Here is a 21,777-nt window from a genome sequence, read left to right as displayed (position 1 = left end):
TAATGTGATACTTTAGATTATTTTAGTATATATCAGATTAGGTTGGCACTGAAAAGAAGTTGCATAATATTAGTTGGTAGTGTAAATATAAGAAAAATTGATTGGTAATTTATATATTTTAACCTGACAATACATGAATTGTTGTTTTTTAATAGAAAATCGACAATAAAATAAACTATTCTTATATAATTTATGAAATAGAAATCATAAATAATATTTACAATACGCAAATTGTAAATGATATATGAGACAATTAAGCCTCATATGCTATTAGCAACTCGTTTATCACATAAATCATCTGCAAATATTAAATAGAACTACATTTCTAATTATTTTACAGCTTTTATTAACTTACATATTAATATTTGTTTTTTAAAAAAATGTGACGACTTACCAAAATACTCCCCTATCCTGCACCCAAGGACGCATTCACAGAGGGCAGACAGGACAGAATACTTCTCTCTTCTCTCTCTCTTTCCTGTATCACGTGACCTCTCAATTATAAAGAAGGAAAAAGTAAAGAAAAGTTACTCTTTTATTACCAGGAAACCAAGACAAAGACACTTCTTGTCTCTCTCTCTCTCTCTCCCCCCTCTCTCTGTAATGATATCTATCAATCAATCTTAGGTAGATACATACAGCTCTCTCTCTCTCTGTCTTACTTATGTCTGTTTAGAGAGAGAGAGAGAGAGGCAAAGAGCAAAGGCATCTCTTTCGCGTACTTGCTGTTGCTCTCAGCTCAAAGGAGGCTCAGAGAGAGAGAGAGAAAGGGACCCCTTTTTTTTTTGTGTGTTTTTGTGGGTATAGCTCTGTGTGTGTGTCTTTGGTTATAAATACTAAAGAAATGCAACAGCACCTGATGCAGATGCAGCCCATGATGGCAGCCTATTACCCCAGCAACGTCACTACTGATCATATTCAACAGGTTTCTCTCCTCACCTCTCCTCCCTTCTCACAGCTTCTTTCCACCTGCTTTACTATCTCTTTTTTCCCAGTTTCCAGTGCTTCAGCTTTTGTTTTCTTACTTCTTTTTCTTTTTTGGAGTTTCTTGTGTGCTCTTAAAGTCCAACTGTTATTGACTACACATATATATCTTCTATTTCTTTTTCATTATCTCTTCGGTTAGTTTTCTTGTTTGTTTATGTTTCCTTGTCATTGACAACTCCTTTGTGCACTTTTACTTGTAAGACTTGATGTGTATTGGTTTACAAGGTTGTTCTTTATTTTTGGTGTTCATCTGATTTTGCAAGTGGGTTTTTATTCCTTTGTTGTTTCTTTATGTCATATGTATGCTTTAGCTTTGCTCATCACTTAGGGCTCATCATTTATGTCCTATGTATGCACTTAGGGCTCATCATTCCTTTGTTGTTCCTTTGTTGTTTCTTTATGTCATATGTATGCTTTAGCTTTGCTCATCACTTAGGGCTCATCATTTATGTCCTGTTCATATATATATATATATATTCTCGTTTTTGGGTGGTAACTCTCTCTATAAGAACTGAAGTTTGAATCTGTAGACTATTTGGTATTTTTCTTGTGGAGTTGAAGGCTGGAGGTCAGCAGCTTATGCATGATATAAATAGCATCATGTCGCTGATTTTTGTTACTGCCTCATGCTTGTTGTGTAACTAGTGGTTATGGTTTATTCTATGTTGGATATATAATATTGATTGATCATAATGTTATTTTAAAATCTAATGTCCTTCCTCCCTTGGTCCTTAATTGGATAGACTAAAGATGGTTGGTGCCTTTACCAGCTACCATATGGCAAAGATTTGGTGCTTACCTGTCCATTTAACCAAAGAATGGAAAGTGATAATAACAAAAATGAGTTTTTTTAACACAAAATATTTTACCAATTGATTTTACAGCTGGGAGTTCAAGTGCATCTGTTATGTTTGCTGCATTAGCTTTTTAAGGCAGAATGCCAGGACTCAATTTTCTTAACTTTTCCTTTTGATGTTGATGCTCATCGAGGCAGGATTTTGTTCTTGAAATGATGATTTACAATGTAAAGGTTTCTTGTTTGATCAAAATCAAGCACTATAAGGAGATTGTAATGAACAAGACTAACAATGGTAAAAATAGTACCCACCCCATTAAGATGATTCATTGTAAAGGGCCTGTTTTGCAGATTCTACAATTGATTGTAAGTAACCGGTTGTATAATCTATGAGTATGTGTATAGGAATTCTATAATTTTTTGCTGAAGTAGGCCTCTTGGTGCACCCATTTTTTAACTTAAATAACCTTGTTTTGGCTGCTGGCTGAAGCATTCGTTTCATGAATTTCTGTACATACCCTTTATCATAGGTATGTTAAGCATTTCCTAGGGAAAATGCAATCGTTAGGCACTGTGATGGGTTTTATTCAACATATTTTGTTTCTGATTGTAGGATCAAGTCATATGAATGCTGGTTGTTGAATAGGATAATGGCCTGCACGTTAGGGACCTTTCTTGATATAAACTGTCATTTGTTTGGATATGTTGGCATTATTGCTGATGTGGTCCTGTTTTGAGATGGGTCTTTCTTTAGTGGTCCTCTCTTCATGTTTTCAAAACATACTGAGGCATTTCCGTGATATGCTTTGCATTTCTGTCATAAAGATCTATTCTGAGCATAGCATGGCATTCTCCTTCTGTATGTTTTGAAACACATGAAGGGTAATCAACTCTAGGTGTTTGTTTTGTATTTGTTGATGAATTAATGGCTTCTGGGGTGTATACTAAAGCACTAAGCTAGTATAGGACCCTGAACAACTGGCTAACAAAAGAACAAGGGAAATTAACACAATTATTGTTTTTTGGTCTATTTGTTGAAGGGATGCCAAAAGCCCTATGTGATATCTACTTCAACCAATTACTGTAATTGTGGTTTTACATGGAATTGACTCAGTCCATTATGTTTACCATGCTGACAGAGAAGTTTCAGATGTAGTAATTTCCATTACATTAAGGCCAGTAAAAGTGCTTATGCTGTTGAAGCTAGAAGTGCTTGTAGTTACATGATTCTGGTCTGGATTAGATGTATCTAGGATTATACTTATCAGTTGATGCAATTAGCTCACTGATGTCTCTATTAAAAGTGAGAAATGCTTGGAAGACAATGTAGTAAGTTTTCCAAGTTCCTTTTAAGGCAGTTAAAAAAATGGCTGATTGGACTAGCAAGAGTGTGAACTTATGCTTTTTGTGTGTATTTTCTCAAATTTGAGTGGTGACACGATACAAATCTCTACAAGCATTGCTGTATTTCAGAAAAAGCAACTAATTTCATTCATGATATTGGCTCATCTACTTGTAAAGTGGACAATTAGAACGTGCAGTGGAGTTTAAAGATTGAGCCAGTACTTTATTGCTAATATTGTGGATTATTGAAACTTGAAAGGTTCCATCTATTATTGACTCTGTTTCATACAATGGCTAAATTTGAAGTGGATACTTGTGTTCTTTATATTCAAATTTCTGTTCAAAATTTGAAGTGGATACTTGTGTTCTTTATGCATATGATAACCTTATTCTTTATATTCAAATTTCTGTTCTACCAGGAATTCGTTGAATAGTTTACTTGCTTTATCTGTATTATGTTTAAATTAAATGCTCATAACCATTAATTATTACTTCAGTGATGCTTCATACATATGATGGGAAACAAGAATGGATGTTTCTTTTCTGGTATGATTATGGAGAGCTACTGTGATGCTTGGTGATAAGATCAACTAACATGTGTGAACAAGGGATGGTAATGGGGACATGCAGAGGAAATTAAGTTGTGCTGGATAATGATGCTAACCTTGTGTTTTATCAGTTATGGTAGATGGAAAGGCGATGACGTGCATCTTAAACAATGTCTTTAGTCTTTGTTAGTTCTATGACACTCCTTTTAGGTGCCAGAAACAATTAAGGATAGACAAGAAACAAAATATTGAATTGCTTAGGAAGTAGGTTATATTTCTTTAAGCATGTTCACTTGCCATATTTTGTTGGCTCCTTTGATGATCAAATGGGGAATAAACTGATTTGGCGGGCACAGTGCATTGGAAGAGAAGGAAGGGAGATTCTTTGTGTAGTTATTTATTCGCTATGCATTGCTTTCTAATTATTGTTTAACTAATGTTCATTCATGCCCTCATTGTTTATTAATGCAGTATCTGGACGAAAACAAGTCATTGATTTTGAAGATTGTTGAGAGCCAGAATTCAGGGAAACTCAGTGAGTGTGCAGAGTAAGCACTTGCCTCTCAATTAAACTGTTAAATTTGTCTTCTCTCTGGTACAAGGAGACAACCCTACTGCTGCTTACAGTCTGCAGTTATACATCAGTAAAATACAGCTGGGTAGTCTTTGATTGAAGGGAATATGGTAAAACGAGGCATTGATAATGGATTATGATCCATGGTTAATTGGTCCTTCAGATCTTCTTCTTTTGGCTGCTTATTGAATCATAACTGCATGTCAGTCATGATCATTTTTAAACCTTTGGCATATTGCTGTCTTCAATTTGTTTGACTAGTTCATTTGTCAATGCTGACTAATGCCAAAAGATTGCCCTCCTCTTCATCTCTAGGTTTATACTGATCAATTGATCAGAATTCAAGTGACTGAGAAAACTGCTCGTGGTCATCTGAATGCCTCTTTGGAGCTTATATTTTACTCTTTATTTTTCTTACCAAAACGCCACCTTCTCATTTCCTCCCAAATGGAGGCTCTTCTTAAATATATAGCATACTGTCTTGGTCATCTTCAATTCTTGAATTTGTACCTCTTTGGTCCCAAAATGATGTGCCAAAGCATGGCAAGCTGAAGTGATGATCTTGATCTTGAATTCTTGTTTGGAAAATGATACTGTTGATATGTAGACAATTTAGATCACAGAAGGAAGTCTAAAAGTTAGAGCTGTAGTATCGGTGATGTCTACGCATGATGGTTTGAGTTGTAATTGAATCTGTTTCTGTAAGTGATTGTTGAAAAGGATTAATTGATGGCATAAATACATGCAAACATACAGCAAAGTGAACAGCGCCTGCACTGCTCTAAGATAACCCAGCTGTGGTTGGAAATTTTTTATCTTTAAATTGCTAAGCATCGAGCAATTTTGTGTTACAGGAACCAAGCAAGACTGCAACAAAATCTCATGTACTTGGCTGCAATTGCTGATTGTCAGCCCCAACCACCTACCATGCATGCCCAGGTAAAAGGGCTATTAAGAATGTAAAGTATGTGAAAGTGCAGGCTTTGGAAAAGTGTTTTAATGTATTTCAGTTTGGATTTGATCTTTTATCTGTAAATTCCCTGCAGTTCCCTTCCAGCGGCATTATGCAGCCAGGAGCACATTACGTGCAGCATCAACAAGCTCAACAGATGACACCACAAGCCCTTATGGCTGCACGCTCTTCTATGCTGCAGTATGCTCAACAGCCATTCTCAGCGCTTCAACAACAGCAAGCCTTACACAGCCAGCTCGGCATGAGCTCTGGTGGAAGCGCAGGACTTCATATGATGCAAAGCGAGGCTAACACTGCAGGAGGCAGTGGAGCTCTTGGTGCTGGACGATTTCCTGACTTTGGCATGGATGCCTCCAGTAGAGGAATCGCAAGTGGGAGCAAGCAAGATATTCGGGGTGCAGGGTCTAGTGAAGGGCGAGGAGGAAGCTCTGGAGGTCAGGGTGGTGATGGAGGTGAAACCCTTTACTTGAAATCTGCTGATGATGGGAACTGAGAGGTTAGAAATGGTGAACCTACTGGTTTGTTAACATACAAACTTAAGCAAAAGTGTAGTCAGGAAGTTGATCTAGAAATAGAAAAGCAGAGAGGACCTGTTGCCTGGAAAACTTGTATGTTGCAAAAACATGTTGAAGACTTGCCACAAACCTTTCTCTGGCATGTTTCGAAGTCGCTAAGACACTTACGATGAATCTTGTGCTAGTGTATCACTGTAAATTTCTAGGCTATGTTTTGGTGTGCGTTAGTCCTGCTCCCCATTTTGCTGGTGTCTTCAAATATGGGTTTAGTTTCAATCTTCTTAAATGTGGTCTAACCATCTCCTATGAACCATGCACTTGCTAGCCTTAGAAATTAAGAGGCATTACTTGTACTTCACCAGCAACATTTGTCGGAATCATAATCTGAATCTTTGATAGCTCCAGCTTATATGAGCACAAAATGACTGCTGTAGTTTTAATTTGGAGATAGAAGTGAAGTTCCGAAATCTGAAGCTTTGAAGAACACGACTTTGATCAGGAGGTTTTACTTGAATGTAATGCTTCACTTACAAAAATTGCAGGGATGCAGTTGATTGGAGCTGTCTTTTCCTTTTTGGCTGAAGCAGTGAAGTTTGTTTTTATCCAAATTTACTTCTGGTTTAATGTGCCTTTCTGCTTTAAGATTAAAGCATGGTTATTAAACTCAGCTTGGCCGAACAGTTGACCTGATCTGATAGCTCACTAACCTAAAACGTAACTTGATTTTTATTTTGAACTATTTTGGATGTTGATGTAGCCAAACTCGTGTGATCTGAGATTGACTCGGAAGACTCGATAATATAAACTTCAAATCACATCTCGGGTTGAGTTTAACAACTTGAATCATATCTCGGGTTGAGTTTAACGACTTGAAACTCAACTTCATTGTATTCATGCTCGTATATGTATTCACTCGAACAAGTTTAAAAAAAGACAGCACTTTGCTAGTTAAAATTTAAAAACTTGATTTTATTTATATAATTCAAGCTTCTGGGACTACCTAGATATCAGATTTAGCAAAACAAACAAGCATACATGAGCAAGTAAACATGAGCTACCGATCATACAAAAACACAAGGATATTGAAGTTCAAAAGCCCTCTCAGAAGCATCTCCCCAAACGAAACCATCTTCTGTCCGTAAAAATGGAGATGTATTGTTGCAAAAAGCACCATCCACACTTTCCACATCAAACCGTTGGGTTCCATGGCGAGGAACTTGACTGGCTTCTTCATTAGCATCACAGGGATCTTCAACTTTGGAATCTTTGCCTGTTAATTCTTGAACGATTGCCCTAAACTCAGTGGCATTGGTTGCTTTAACCATTGTTGGGCTTGAAATGTATTTAATCTTGATTGGTTCTCTCTTGTTCTTGGTGGATTTTTGGCCCTTTTTTGGTTGTTCTTGCTGGGCAAAATACTGTTCCCTAAAGCTGCTCATTTTCTTTTGAGTCCTGGTGGAAATATGGATCAAAAAGAGAGAAAAAGCAGTTGGTTTTGTTTCTTTTGTGTGTCGATGCTTTGCTTTTATAGGGTTTTAGTGAGAAGGACTCGTGCTCATAGTGTGCTTCCAAGAAACAGAGGCTTAGGCGCAAGCAAAAATGGCAAAACCTGCGGATGACTTGGACAGAAAGAAAAGAAGTTTTGAACGGTTAAGGAGAAGTGAAGTGACTTCCTTCCCATGTTTGGTGGGCCTAACTAAGTTTCCATAATGGCGGCCTAAATTTATTACAGTTTAAACGATTTAAAAAGAAACACAATAATTAATATACCTAACTTATTTCATCAATGATTAATTATTAAAATATTTTTTATTTAAAATATATTAAATTATAAAATAATTTTAATATATTTTTAATTAAAAAAAGCACTCGTTTCAGGACATCTAGATTAATGTGTTCATAAGAAAACAATAATTTAGTGGTGTTTTATTTATACCTTAAATATAAACTTGGAGAACAAATTTAAGGTATCTTTTAACAATAACGTGTGCTCTTTGTCCTTTGGACAATACATACAACAATTGTCTTAAGGCGGCAACATTTCTTTGAGTGGCTGTTAAATGTTCAGAAATTGCAACTACGTACGAGAAAGTTTCGTGATTGAGATTCAAGGATGGTTATTGATTTGATGTCAAGTGTTGATTATGTTTAATGCTTTTTGATTTTTCTCAGTACCCCTGTAATTAATTGTCAAAAATCAACCTTCATCATGTTTCCTTTAAATATTAACCTCTTCTTTATAATGAAAAAAAATAAAATCATTATATATATATATATATATATATGTATGTATGTATGTATAAAGAGAGCTAAATTCTAACTTGAGTTCTACCACCTGGCTGTGTTAAATTCAATACATATATTATTAGGGTCTTGTTAGTGTTTAGGAATATGTATGAATCTCTATGTCTGCATTGAGTTTGTAATGCTGTATATGCAAAGAATGATAGATTTCACATTTTATTAAAACAATATAGAATAGAATATTATATTATATAGGTGGCATGTGCTATGTTACGGGTTGCGTTAAATTTTTATTTATATAAACAAGAATGTTTAGATGAACCTAGTATATTTAAATAAAAAAAACTTGATATTCAAAGGATTTATTTGATAACAAGAAATCTTAAATGAAAATAAAATAATAATATAAAAAGCAAAATGAACAAAAATCTTAAGCTCATTTCTTAATAAATCAAATATTGAATGAAAAAAACTTGAATTTATTTAAATTAACACATTAAATCTTCAATTTAGTTAATAAATCAAGATAATCTATTAAAAAATAAATTAAATAAAACTATAGAGTTTAATTATCAAATAAATAATGAATGATATAATTATAAATCAAATCAAAGTAATATCAAGGAACCAAAATAAGAAGAAAAGGAAATTGAGAACTAAAACGAAAAAAACCCTAGGACAAAAAAAAAGAGATCCAGTATTCGAATAAATAGTGCATCTGCTCACATGCCACAATACATCCCTTCAACTTTTTAATTTAATCCATTTTAAATTAAAAAAATTAAAATTTATTTTACAAAACAGATAATTAACAGAGCAACAGAACATTTCTTCTATACCTCAGGGCCTCAAACATAGATATACATAAAAAAATTATCTAGATAAATCTCAAATCAAAATAATATTAAAAAGCCACGTAGATAGGAAAGGAAATTGAGGAACTAAAACATAAAACACCCTAAGAACTAAAAAAAAAATAGATCTGATACAATGAATCTCCTCACATACCATCGGACACTTTTCATTTCATTTCAATATATGGTATTTAGCAGTTACATGTACAGTCAACATAAAGAAGGGAGTGAAAGAAATAGAGTGTTGGCTTCCACTTTCACAACAAACTAGCATCAATAACCTTATTTTAGCAAAAAACATATAATATATGCAAAATAATTATGGTTATTATCATTCCTACAAGAACAGAAAGCTAAGTGTTGTCTTCATCCCAAGTGATTTGTTTTAGGATTCAGCCCATCAATTTTTACTCTAATTTAGATTAGTTAATTAATTAATATCCACATCAAGATTCAACCCTTTTGAATTGCTTTAATTAAGTGAGTGATAAGTACTCCCAGATGCCATTATTAGAGTGGTTTAATTAGCTTAATACGTAATCTCCATTAATATTATTAGAAAATATTTCGTGCTGTGCATGCACGGTAGCTACTATTTATGTTTGCGTTCAAAAGAGAGTTTTACTTGAAAAAAATATTAATTTATTATTTTTTATAATTTTAATAAATTAATATTAAAAAATAAAAATAAATTATTTAAATATATTTTCAAATAAAGAAGGCCGACAACGATTAAACAATCAAGACTTTTGAAAATCATAGCAGTGGCTTTGGCTATACAATATTCTGGGTAGTGATTTTCTCACTCTATTTCTTCACGTGGTAAAATGGAAGGAGTCAAGGTCCATGCAGTCCCCATCATGATATCGTATCAATTCTCGAGAAGGTGGCCAAAGAAAAATAAATAAATAATCAAGGTCCATGCAGTCCCCATCATGATATCATATCAATTCTAGAAAAGGTGCCCAAAGGAAAATAAATAAATAAATAGAGAAATGAACGTATATCTATTAGTAAAATCAATCCTGGGTTGACTAGTTGCAGGTATTGAAGCTTCCTAGAAACTATGATCAAATAATTAGTTTGAAAGAAGGCAATTTTTACAGGTGGTAAGTTTTTCATACTCCTAAGAGTTCAAATCATATTATTTTAAGAGTATTTGAGTTTAAAAATTATTATCAATACAATCTCTCAATTCTGTAACACTGATAATTAATTTAATATATTGTGTTGGTTGAAATCAGCATTTGTTGATCTCTTAATATATTGTATTATTGCTATCCATAATAAGAAGGAGCTTTTACCTGTTTATATAATAGATTGTATGATGAGTCATAAATTAATAAAAAAAAATTGCACCTATTCTCAATTTCTAGAAACATACAAAAAATAATAATAAATCTCATTATTATTTTTTAATAATTAATAAATATTAGATTTTGAAAAAAAAATATAGATACTTATCATTCATTATTTATATTTTTTTTTATATTTTATTCAATTTTAAAACTAAGAATTAAAATTGATAGTATAAGATAAAGTAAACTCTATAACAAAAAAAGATAAAAAGACCCCATATAAAGCATTCACTTTAGGGTTACGAGTGAATGATGGGAATTGAACCCACTCACATTTGGTTACATCCACTTCTAATGCTCTATTTATAAATTATTAAAATTAAAATTTTTTGCTCTATTTATAAATTATTAAAATTAAAAAAAAATTAAAATTTTTAATATTTAATTTTTAATATTTATTTTTTTTTAATTTTTTAGAAGTCTTATAAGAAAGAAATACAAAAATGAAAAAAATAAAGAAAAATTATTTTAGGAGCAATGCCAACCCTCTTGATAAACCAAGAAATTGGTGATTTTTTTTTTTCAAATGCTCGTACAAACTAAGACAAAAACCTTATCCTTTTATAAAAGTTTTATCCATTCATAGATGGAACCTTAACAACAACTAGGTTTAAAGGAAAATTATGAACATTAGATTCATGTATAACTCCCACATCAATGTTAGTACAGTTAATAATATTAGTCCATGTATTAATTACACGACCTTGATTATAAATTATAAATTAGTTGAAATTGAAATCATTTAGATTGAAAGTCACAATGCTAATACCTAAAATAATAAATCAAATACCTGTTATAAACCAAATAATTAAAAAGTGTCAAAGAATCATTTTAATTTAAAAATTTAAATTATTAAATAATATCATAAAATATGATTTATATTATTCTCTAATACACTCTTCAAATAAAAATTCTCTAGACTTGAAAGTTATACATGTCCATATTACCTTGTGCTTGATTTTTATCAAATAAATAAGGATGGTGAGATTTGAACCCGTGACTACTTGGTTATTAAGGCTTTGATACCATGTTAAATTACCATCTCAATCCAAAAACTTAAGTTGTTAGGTAAGGTAATAACATATAATTTATATTATTTTTTAATAAGAAGAAATATAAAAAATAAGAGTTGTTAAAACTAGCATATTGAAAGATCAATCGGCCAAAATAACCATGAACGACTATGATATTATAAGTTTTTTTTTTTAGACCAAATCTATAACCTTTATTAACATATTTATTTTCTATGATTTCCCTAATTAAACTAGAAATTACCAAAGAACCATACATGGTACTGAATAGAGAGCCGTTGAATATATTAATATTAATATTAATATTTTTGTGTTAATTTTAAAAATAAAAAATAAATCTAAAAAAATAAATATATTTTCAAAAAAAAAAAACCCAGCAAGACAGTACTCAACACATACTAAACAATCTAGACTATTGAAAATCATAGTAGCAGCTTTGGCTAGACAATATTCTGGTTAGTGATTTATTTCTTCACGTGATGAAAATCGAAGTACTCTAGGTCCCTGCAATCCCTGTCATGATATCGTATCAATTCTGGAAAAGGTGGCCAAAGGAAAAAATAATAATAATGATAAAAAAAGAAATGGACGTAGATCTATTAGTAAAATTAGACCTGGGTTGACTGATTGAAGGTATTGAAGCTTCCTAGAAATATGATCTAGTTTGAAAGAATGCAATTTTTACAGGTAGTAGGTTTTTCATATATACTCGTAAGGGTTCAGATGCAATTTTTACAGGTAGTAGGTTTTTCATGCTCTTAAGAGTTCAAATCATATTATTTTAAGAGTATCTGAGTTTAAACAATATTATCAATATAATCTCTCAATCTTGTAACACTTATAATTAATTTCAGATGTTGTGTTTATTAATCACTTAATCAGTGATTGTAAATTGCAGGATATAACAAGAAAAAGAATAGAAAAAGTTTTTTTTAAAAAAAAATCACTTTTCTAATAAAATTTTGAAAAAATAGCAGCGTCTCAAAATCTTGAACTCCATGGTATTGCTTGTTCAGGGAATAGAAGAGGAGAGTTATGGATAGAAGAAATTAGATAGAGAAGTTCACTTAGGGATTTTCATACTCGTAAGGGTTCAAATGCAATTTTTACAGGTAGTAGGTTTTTCATACTCTTAAGAGTTCAAATCATATTATTTTAAGAGTATCTGAGTTTAAAAAATATTATCAATATAATCTCTCAATTTTGTAACACTCATAATTAATTTAATATGTTGTCTTTATTGATCATTTAATCAGTGATTGTAAATTGCAGGATATAACAAGTAAAAATAGTAATTAAAATTCAAAAATAATTTGTAAAATAATTAAATAACCCAAAAAAACCAGCTTCTAACCCTAATTAATTTGAGGGGTTTGGGACCTTATCTAGCTATAGGGAGCCAAACTCTTTATAAAACTATGCTTGTAGAATAATTTAATAAAATAGGAGTCTAACTAAAGTCATGGCTACTTTTATGAGATTGTGCTTTTGAAGTGTTCGATTTTCTTTATGAGCTTTAACTTTTATGTCTGGTCCATACACGTAAAATGTCACTTGTTTATTTGGCATGTGAAATGTAGAATATAGTTTTTTTACAATATTTTATTTTCTGTGTTGATATAAATTGGGATATTTTGTCATGTGAAAGGTTTTTTCTCAAAAAATATAAAACGGTATATATACAAACATACTATTTCCATACTAGGAATAACACAGCCTAAAAATAATAAATATTAATTTTCCAAAACTTTTTTTTTAAATATATTATTTTTCAAAAACATTTGGTATTAAATAACTTAAGCTATTAGGTTGAAATGATTTTTTGATATGGTATTAGAATCTTGATGATTAAATAATTACAAGTTTGAATTTTATAATTTTTTATTTATTTAATAAAAAATTAAACATAAAATAATATAAATTTATACAAGTTTTAAATTAAATTTTTTTTTATAATATATATTAAAAAAATAATATAAATTATATTTTATAACTTTACATAATTTAAATAATATAGCTGAGATGTCCTTTTACACTTGGAAAAATGCAACTTCTAAAGGCACTCAGCTCAAGGTATAATCCTTCTCATTTTCAACACACGTGAAGAGTATTTTTAATAGTGTTTGCATAAGATTCTTCATACTCAACTAGCCGAAGACAAAATTATTATCAAAAAGATTTTTCGGTTAAGGAAACACAGATAAGAACAGACTGTTCGGAATACATTCAATTGTGAAATTGTTTTTTATTACACATGTAATGAGCTCGAACCTATCTTTTATAATAATGTTCGTTAACATGAAAATACTAAATAAAATGATTGAAAATTACCCAATGAGCAAAGATTTGTCGAATCGTGTCGAAATTGTATTTGTTTATATATTTTTAGTTTTAGTTTTAGTTTTTGAAACTATATTATTGAGTTACGGACAGTTTTGCAAAGGATATCTTGATATCAGATTTAGCGAAAAATACAAGCATACATGAGCAGGTAAAACATGAGCTACTGATCATACAAAAACACAAGGATATTGAAGTTCGAAAGCCCTCTCAGAAACATCTCCCCAAACGAAACCATCTTCTGTCTGTAAAAATGGAGGTTTATTGTTGTTAAAAGCACCATCCACACTTCCCACATCAAATCGTGGGGTTCCATGGCGAGGAACTTGATGACTAGCTTCTTCATTGGCATCACAGGGATCTTCAACTTTGGAATCTTTGCCTGTTAATTCTTGAACGATTGCCCTAAACTCAGTGGCATTGGTTGCTTTAACCATTGTTGGGCTTGAAATGTATTTAATCTTGATTGGTTCTCTCTTGTTCTTGGTGGATTTTTGGCCCCTTTTTGGCTGTTCTTGCTGGGCAAAATACTGTTCCCTAAAGCTGCTCATTTTCTTTGATTCTGGGCGGAAATATGGATCAAAAAGAGAGAAAAAGCAGTTGGTTTTGGTTCTTTTGTGTGTTGATGCTCTGCTTTTATAGGGTTTTAGTGAGAAGGACTTGGGCTACGACTTAAGAGTGTGCTTCCAAGAAGCAGAGGTCTAGGCACAAGACAAAAAATGGAAAACCCAGTGGAGGACTTCCATGGTTGAGCACTAGCTTTCTTCTAAAATGACAGCGAAATTAAAAAACACAACGATCGACACCACCAAATGTAATATTATAAATTCTCATACAAGAGAGAAATTGTAAAAGCTATGTCCTCGAATAAATTACACTGGAATGCTATTTTCTTGCACTTGTTTTTTCGAAATTTAAAATGATTATGTATACCTGAAAAAAAAATTATTATTTTTAGCAGTTTTTTTATCTGATTCACTATTATAAATTAATTGATTTTCTGACTGAATTAATTTTACTTAACAAAAATCAACCTCTATCACCTCTGTCCTAAATAAGATACTTTCTCTTCAAAAATTCTTAGAACCTCTTCTTTATGATAAAACAAAAAATAACACAAAAAGATAGATCAAAATATTTCTTTTTCAAGAGTTAAATTTGAACTTGAGTTAATATATATATTAACAAAAACTAAAACTAAAATTGGTATAGCAGTTTTACTAAATAAAAAAGTCCTCAAGTGTTTGTTTTAAATTTTAATATAGTCTTAAAAGATAGATATAGATTAAGAATACAATATTTTTTTTCTTAATTAATTTAGTGGTTTGAATTGTTTTTTGGATTTAATGGGTTGATATATTAGCTTTTTAGTGCTCTAAGGGTATTTAAAGGGTATTTATAGGGTGTTTTATCATTGAAATTAATTGAAAAACAAGATTTCTAGATAAAAATACTTGTAGGCTTGGTTTTAAGGCCACCATAGTAATGACTGAAATTTAAATTGATAAATAACATGTTATAGCTTGTGATGTGTCATTTACATGCCTATTTATTTTTAAAAAAATAAGTGCATATAATAAAAAAAAAATAACAGGTTTAAATGTACGGGATTAAGTTTTAAGGTCCACATGCATGAGCTTTTCTTTTCTTTTTTACTTGTTTTTTAATTAATATTTTTTTATTTTTTTTAATATTTTAAAGTTTGTTTTTAATTATTACCCCTCTTTTTTTCCACTTGAAATATTGAAATATATATAAAGAGACTGAGAGGAGTAGAGTGCTTGCTTCCACTTTGGCAGCAAGCCAGCATCAATTGACTATATAGAAGACCAATTGTTAGACTTCAATGTCAATTTATCATTGTTTAATCAAAGATGTATCAATAATCTTATCCTCTTGGTAAACTTTTCCAATATATATCATTATCAAAACTACAACTATAATAATAAAAATTACCATCGCTCCTATAAAAACCTGAAGCTTCCAAGTGATTTACTCTAGAGTGTAGCCCGCCAACTTATACTCTAATTTAATTAATTAATTTACATCTATATCATGATTTAAATTACTTTTAAAACTTAAAATTTATTTGTGATTAGTTGAGTGATAATCACTTGTGTCATTATTGAAGTTCTGATTTGATTATTATTCTATTTGATTGTAATTATTTTTTAAAGTATTTTTTATTTGAAAATATATTAAAATAAATTTTTAAAAAAATATTTAAATATCAACGCATCAAAATAATCTAAAAATATTAAAAAAATAAAATAAATTATTTTTAAAATATAAAAACAAACATACATAAAATCACCATAAAAATATTAAAGGCTAAAGACTTTTGAAGATCATAGCAGTAGCTTTGGATATTCATTATGGTCAATGATTTTCCCACTTTATTTCTTCACGTGATTCAAATGCAAGGAGTCAAGGTCCTTGCAGTCCCTATCATGATATAGTAATCAATTCGAGAAAAAGGTGATCGAAGAAAAACAATTTAATTATAGAAATGGACGTAGAATATATATATATATATTTATATATTGGTAGAACTAATTAATAACTTAATCTTTGGTTGACTAAGTAAAGGTATTGGAGCTTCCGAGAAACTATGATCAAATAATTAGCTTAAAAGAATGCAACTTGCATCATAGCACTTTGATTCCGAGAGGCCCCCCTGCTGAAAGCATGATTGCTTGCTTTTAGTGAGGTCACAGTTGTTTTTATATTTTTAAACTATTTTTAAAAAATTAAATTAATTTTATTTTTTAAACAAATTTTATTTTCTGATTTTTGAAATTTCTTTAATATATTGATGTTAAAAATATATATATTTTTAAAAAATATTATTTTGATATATTTTTTATCCACAAATATTTTAAAAAATAATCATTTTTATATTTTTAATTATCATCCAAAACATGTCATGTCATGGTGCATCTCATAAATAAACTTAATGTTATTGATAGTAAGAAAAACTATTAAATCCCTTTAATGTATATCTTGGTTTAAAGTTTGTATCACAAGGTGGATGAGTAACTTGTTAATTCAAAATAACTTTAAAATTAATTATAAAAAAATTTAATTTAATATTTTTTTAATTTTATTTTTAAAATAAAAATAAATTTTGATAGGATCATAGATTGATCCATTGGGTTGTTCAAGTCGACCCTCACTTATTTATTTGGAGACTCAATCTGAGTTAAGTGCTAAATTAAATATACATTACCAAGTTTTTTTTTTCCTTACTTGTAAAAGTTTAATTTTATTTTAAAAAATTTGAATTTAAAAAATTTCCTATTATAAAAGAAGATTAACGTAATCTTTTATTTTCGAAGTGATGATTAATTTAGTATTTTGAGTTCTTAATTTGATCGTCGCAGGAGATAAAAATAAAAATAAAAAAACATCTATGGGTCATATCTCACGTGAATAAAGGTCTAATCCGTCTCATTTTCAACCCATATGACTTGTTAAAAACTATTTTTATGAGAAAAAGTTTGCATAATATTATTTCTATTTTAAAAATCTTTGAGGTTTTTTTTCACTCTCTTTAAATTATCACAATTAGTAAACTTAATTACAAAAAAAACACAGTAAAATAAATAGCATATCTTATTTAATCATGCTAGTTTCATAAGTGCAAAAACAAAAATTCAGTAATTATGTTAGTGACAATAATTACTGTCATTGTCGCAACAAATTTACAGTGACGATGCTTGTTTAGAAATATAATAATGGTTATTTTTTACAATATATTAAAATGATATATTTTTTAATTTTTTAAAAATAATTTTTGATATCAACATATTAAAATAATAAAAATATTAATTTAAGAAATAAAATAAAATAAAATTTAAATTTTTATTAAAAATATTTTTAAAATACCAACAAATTTTATTGTGGCCGCCACAGACTTTGAAGTTTTGAAATCAATCAGCACATGATATATGCAAAATTATTCATTTGTAGTATTTTAGAAAGATTGTGATTACTTCGATCTACTAGCAGCTCCATAGAAGTTTTTTTTTTATTATTGTGAAGTTTTTCTTTGACATGATAGTTTTGCATTCAAAAAATATATTGGAAATTTTTTTTTTTTTTTAAATTAATATTTTTTTAATTTTTTAAATTAATAATAATAATTTCTAAAAATTAAAATAAATATTATTTTAATTATTTTTAAATAAAAAATACTTTAAAAATAATCCCAAACACATTCTCAAACCATCAGTTATCCACGGCTGACCGGAGCGAATAGACCTTTTTCAGCTTAAAAAAATTTAAATTTTTTATTTATTTTAAATTAATATTTTTTATGTTTTTAAATATATCAAAAATAATTTCTAAAAATTAAAATAAATATTATTTTAATTACTTTTCAATAAAAAATATTTTAAAAATAATCCCAAACACATTCTCAAACCATCAGTTATCCACGGCTGACCGGAGCGAATAGACCTTTTTCAGCTCATGGATTTTACATCAGAGCCGGCATTGGCTTTGACTGGTCAGGGACACCCACCTAATTACTTCACCCTACGGGCCTGCATTTGCCTAGATTGAAATTGACACTTTGACCGGAGATTTCCACACAAGAACAGTAAATGCTATCAGAACATAAGCTACTGTGTTCAATTTTATAGATTGCGACGGTGGAACTGCCGCCTCAGGTAATAATGGTCCATGAAGCTACAGCAGTGACTGGTTTTTTAAAAATATTTTTGTGTAAAAATATATTAAAATAATTTTTTTAATTTTTTATATGAAATTTTGGCTAAAATTTAATAATGTAAACACTAGATTAGATATTCAGATTATTTAAGGAAAAAGAAGGAATAATATTTCTTTTGAGAATATGTTCTCTCATTAAATGTAAAATACGTATTTTAAGTGATTATAAAAGAATAAGCAGGAGGATATATTTCTCTCATATGATTAACTTTTATATTGTTTTAACTAGGTAACGTAAGAATCATTGATGAGTTTTTTCTATTAATATTTTATCTCGATCTTTATAGATTAAAAATTTCAGGATTTGCATTAAAAATATATTATGGTATATATCAAGGGAAACCTAATCAAAATATATAGAAAAAATTAAAACAATTAAACAATATAATGATATGTATATTTTTATAAACATCTTTACCAAGGGATATTCTAACAAAAAATAAATTAGTAAGGAGTGATTTTTCAACAGATGTTTTACATTCATGGATTAACATGAAAAATTAGAATAAATACCGATAAAATATTTTTATTGATAAAAATATTAATATACTAGTATTCTAAGGTATTATATTTGATTTTAAAAAAACTAAATTCTTTCCAAAACACTGATATTTCTAAGAATTGCACAAAAAACTATTTATTTTGCAAGCAAACTACGGCCAAACGAGAATTTAAAAAGAAAAATACACTTGTAGAAGAGAAAAAGAGGTGCATGGTTTTGAAAAGTAAATAATATTTATTAGTTCTCAGGTCTGACAATAAATATTAAAATAAAGATGGCAGTTGGTGGCTGTGTTTGCTAACACTACTAGGCTGTTCAGGTGAGAGAAAGCTATAGCGGTTGATGGTTTTCAGGTGGTGTTCAGGGGCGGAGCTGGGGTTACCTAACAGGGAGGGCCAAAAATAATGGGGTTGCCTAACAGGGAGGGCCAAAAATAATATAATAGGTATAAAGTTTTACATGTAAAATAACAAGGTATAATTTTTTACATGTAAACCACACTAACATATAAAAATAAAATTAATATATTAAAAAAATTGATATATAAAAGCAAATCAAACATAAAAAATAAAATTATTAGTTCTAAAAAAAATTTAAATTGAATTAAAATGGGTATGTATTCTTTAAAGAATTTAATTTGACTAAAAAAATCATGACAAATTTATTAGACTTGTAATTTTTTTATATTTTATCTCGATCTTTATAGATTAAAATTTTCAGGATTTGCATTAAAAATATGTTATGGTATATATCAAGGGAAACCTAACCAAAATCTATAGAAAAAATTAAAAAAATTAAACAATATAATGATATATATATTTTTACGAACATCTTTGCCAAGGGATATTCTAACAAAAAATAAATTAGTAAGGAGTGATTTTTCGACAGATGTTTTACATTCATGGATCAACATGAAAAATTAGAATAAATACTGATAAAATATTTTTATTGATAAAAATGTTAAATATACTAGTGTTCTAAGGTATTATATTTGATTTTAAAAAAACTAAATTCTTTCCGAAACACTTATATTTCTAAGAATTGCACAAAAAACTATTTATTTTGCAAGCAAACTACGGCCAAACGAGAATTTAAAAAGAAAAATACACTTGTAGAAGAGAAAAGGAGGTGCATGGTTTTGAAAAGTAAATAATATTTATTAGTTCTCAGGTCTGACAATAAATATTAAAATAAAGATGGCAGTTGGTGGCTGTGTTTGCTAACACTACTAGGCTGTTCAGGTGAGAGAAAGCTATAGCGGTTGATGGTTTTCAGGTGGTGTTCAGGGGCGGAGCTGGGGTTACCTAACAGGGAGGGCTAAAAATAATATAATAGATATAAATTTTTACATGTAAAATATATTAATATACAAAAATAAAATTGATATATTAAAAAAATTGATATATAAAAGTAAATCAAACATAAAAAATAAAATTATTAATTCTAAAAAAAATTTAAATTGAATTAAAATGGGTATGTATTCTTTAAAGAATTTAATTTGGTTAAAAAAATCATGACAAATTTATTAGATATGTAAGAAAAAATTGATAATTTTAATATTTTTACTAAAAATAAAACAGAAAAATATCTGAACTTAATCGAAACAAACTTATAAAATATATTCAATTTGTTAGAAAAAATGACATTCATTATAATAAAAAATCAAAAAAATGATAAAACTAGTAGATTTAGAAAAAATAATAGCAGAATTATATATATATATATATTGATGAATAATAAATTAATTGACAGCTTTATTTTAATTTTTTCACATTGCTTTGTATTATTATTATATTGTTTTGGTTAGGATTCTAAAAAAATAAAAAAAAACAGTGAAAAATAATTAAATTGAACAAGTTATATTTTTATTTAGGTTATATTTTTGTTTTTACAACTTAAATAAAGAGATAATTTTTTATTCAATGATAATTAATTAATGAAATAATAATTTATTATTAGATAACTTATTACTTATTGTATTTAAATGCTAAATAAAAAATATTTAAAATATTTTATAGGGGTATCTTGCAGGGACCCGAGCCTTGCTTGCCACCCCTTGATTCCGCCTCTGGTGGTGTTGCTTCGGTAATAGTTATGGAGGAGGTCGATCGTGGTGGTGCATGCTTGTGTCCGAGAGGCTGGCTATTGGAGAAGGGTTGTTGGCAACAATGTTGCTGATTTGTGGATGATGATTGGGAGGCGATGGTAGATTGGTGGTGTTGTGGTTGTTAAATATAGTAGTTGGCTGGTGGCTACTCTAAATTAAGAGATGGCAATGGTGAGGAGGACTGGTTGTGGATTTGAAAGATAAACACACATACACATATATAAAGCATTAGGAAAGAAACCTGGTTGTGGATTTGAAAGATAAACACACACACATATAAAGCATTAGGAAAGAAAAGGATGGAGAAATAGTATTATAAGAATATTTTATATATTGAATCAATTATAATTATAAATATATAATATTTCAGAAATTTTTTTGTTAACAAAAGCAAAGAAAACTTGTTTCTTGCTAGGTTCTATCATGGATTTGAAAGGGAAAAAAAGCATATATATATAAAAGGATTTGGAAAGAAAAAAAAAGGAGAAATAGTATTATAAGAATAATTTATATATTAAATCAATTATAATGATAAATATATAATATTCCAGGAATTTTTTTGTTAACCAAGTTTAGGTCCTAAATTTGGTATATAAAATATTATCAACTATATTAATAATAATACATAAAATATATTTTCTCTTTTAATGCGTTATCAAATGATAATGTTTTAGATGATGGGTGGATTAAAATCCAACGGCCATGAAGAAGAGATGAAGCACGATCCAATAGGATGAATGGATGGAGGCATTTTAGAGAAGACTTGGTTAGGAGCCACGAATTGGCGCGAAACCAAAGGGAACCAAACCGAACTCAAAGGTCGTCTTGAAGACTGTCTCATCATCTCATACTAATTCACTATCTTTCGTC

The 21,777-nt window shown here is 29.4% G+C and overlaps 1 protein-coding gene across 1 annotated transcript; it reads left to right on the top strand.

The window, feature by feature from the left end:
• Positions 1-599: 599 nt before the first annotated feature.
• LOC105109808 (GRF1-interacting factor 1-like) lies at positions 600-6,075 on the top strand. The gene is made up of 4 exons (XM_011004633.1): positions 600-925; positions 4,147-4,223; positions 5,104-5,188; positions 5,296-6,075. Exons 1-4 carry the CDS (start codon positions 845-847, stop codon positions 5,713-5,715), a joined length of 663 nt encoding a protein of 220 aa, XP_011002935.1. The 5' UTR covers positions 600-844; the 3' UTR covers positions 5,716-6,075.
• The last annotated feature ends 15,702 nt before the right edge of the window (positions 6,076-21,777 follow it).

The sequence above is a fragment of the Populus euphratica genome, unplaced genomic scaffold (assembly GCF_000495115.2).
Source record: "Populus euphratica unplaced genomic scaffold, PopEup_1.0 scaffold231.1, whole genome shotgun sequence".
In the NCBI taxonomy this organism is placed as follows: domain Eukaryota; kingdom Viridiplantae; phylum Streptophyta; class Magnoliopsida; order Malpighiales; family Salicaceae; genus Populus; species Populus euphratica.
The sequence above is the reverse complement of the archived record's forward strand: the minus strand, read 5'-3'. Positions and strand labels throughout refer to the sequence as shown.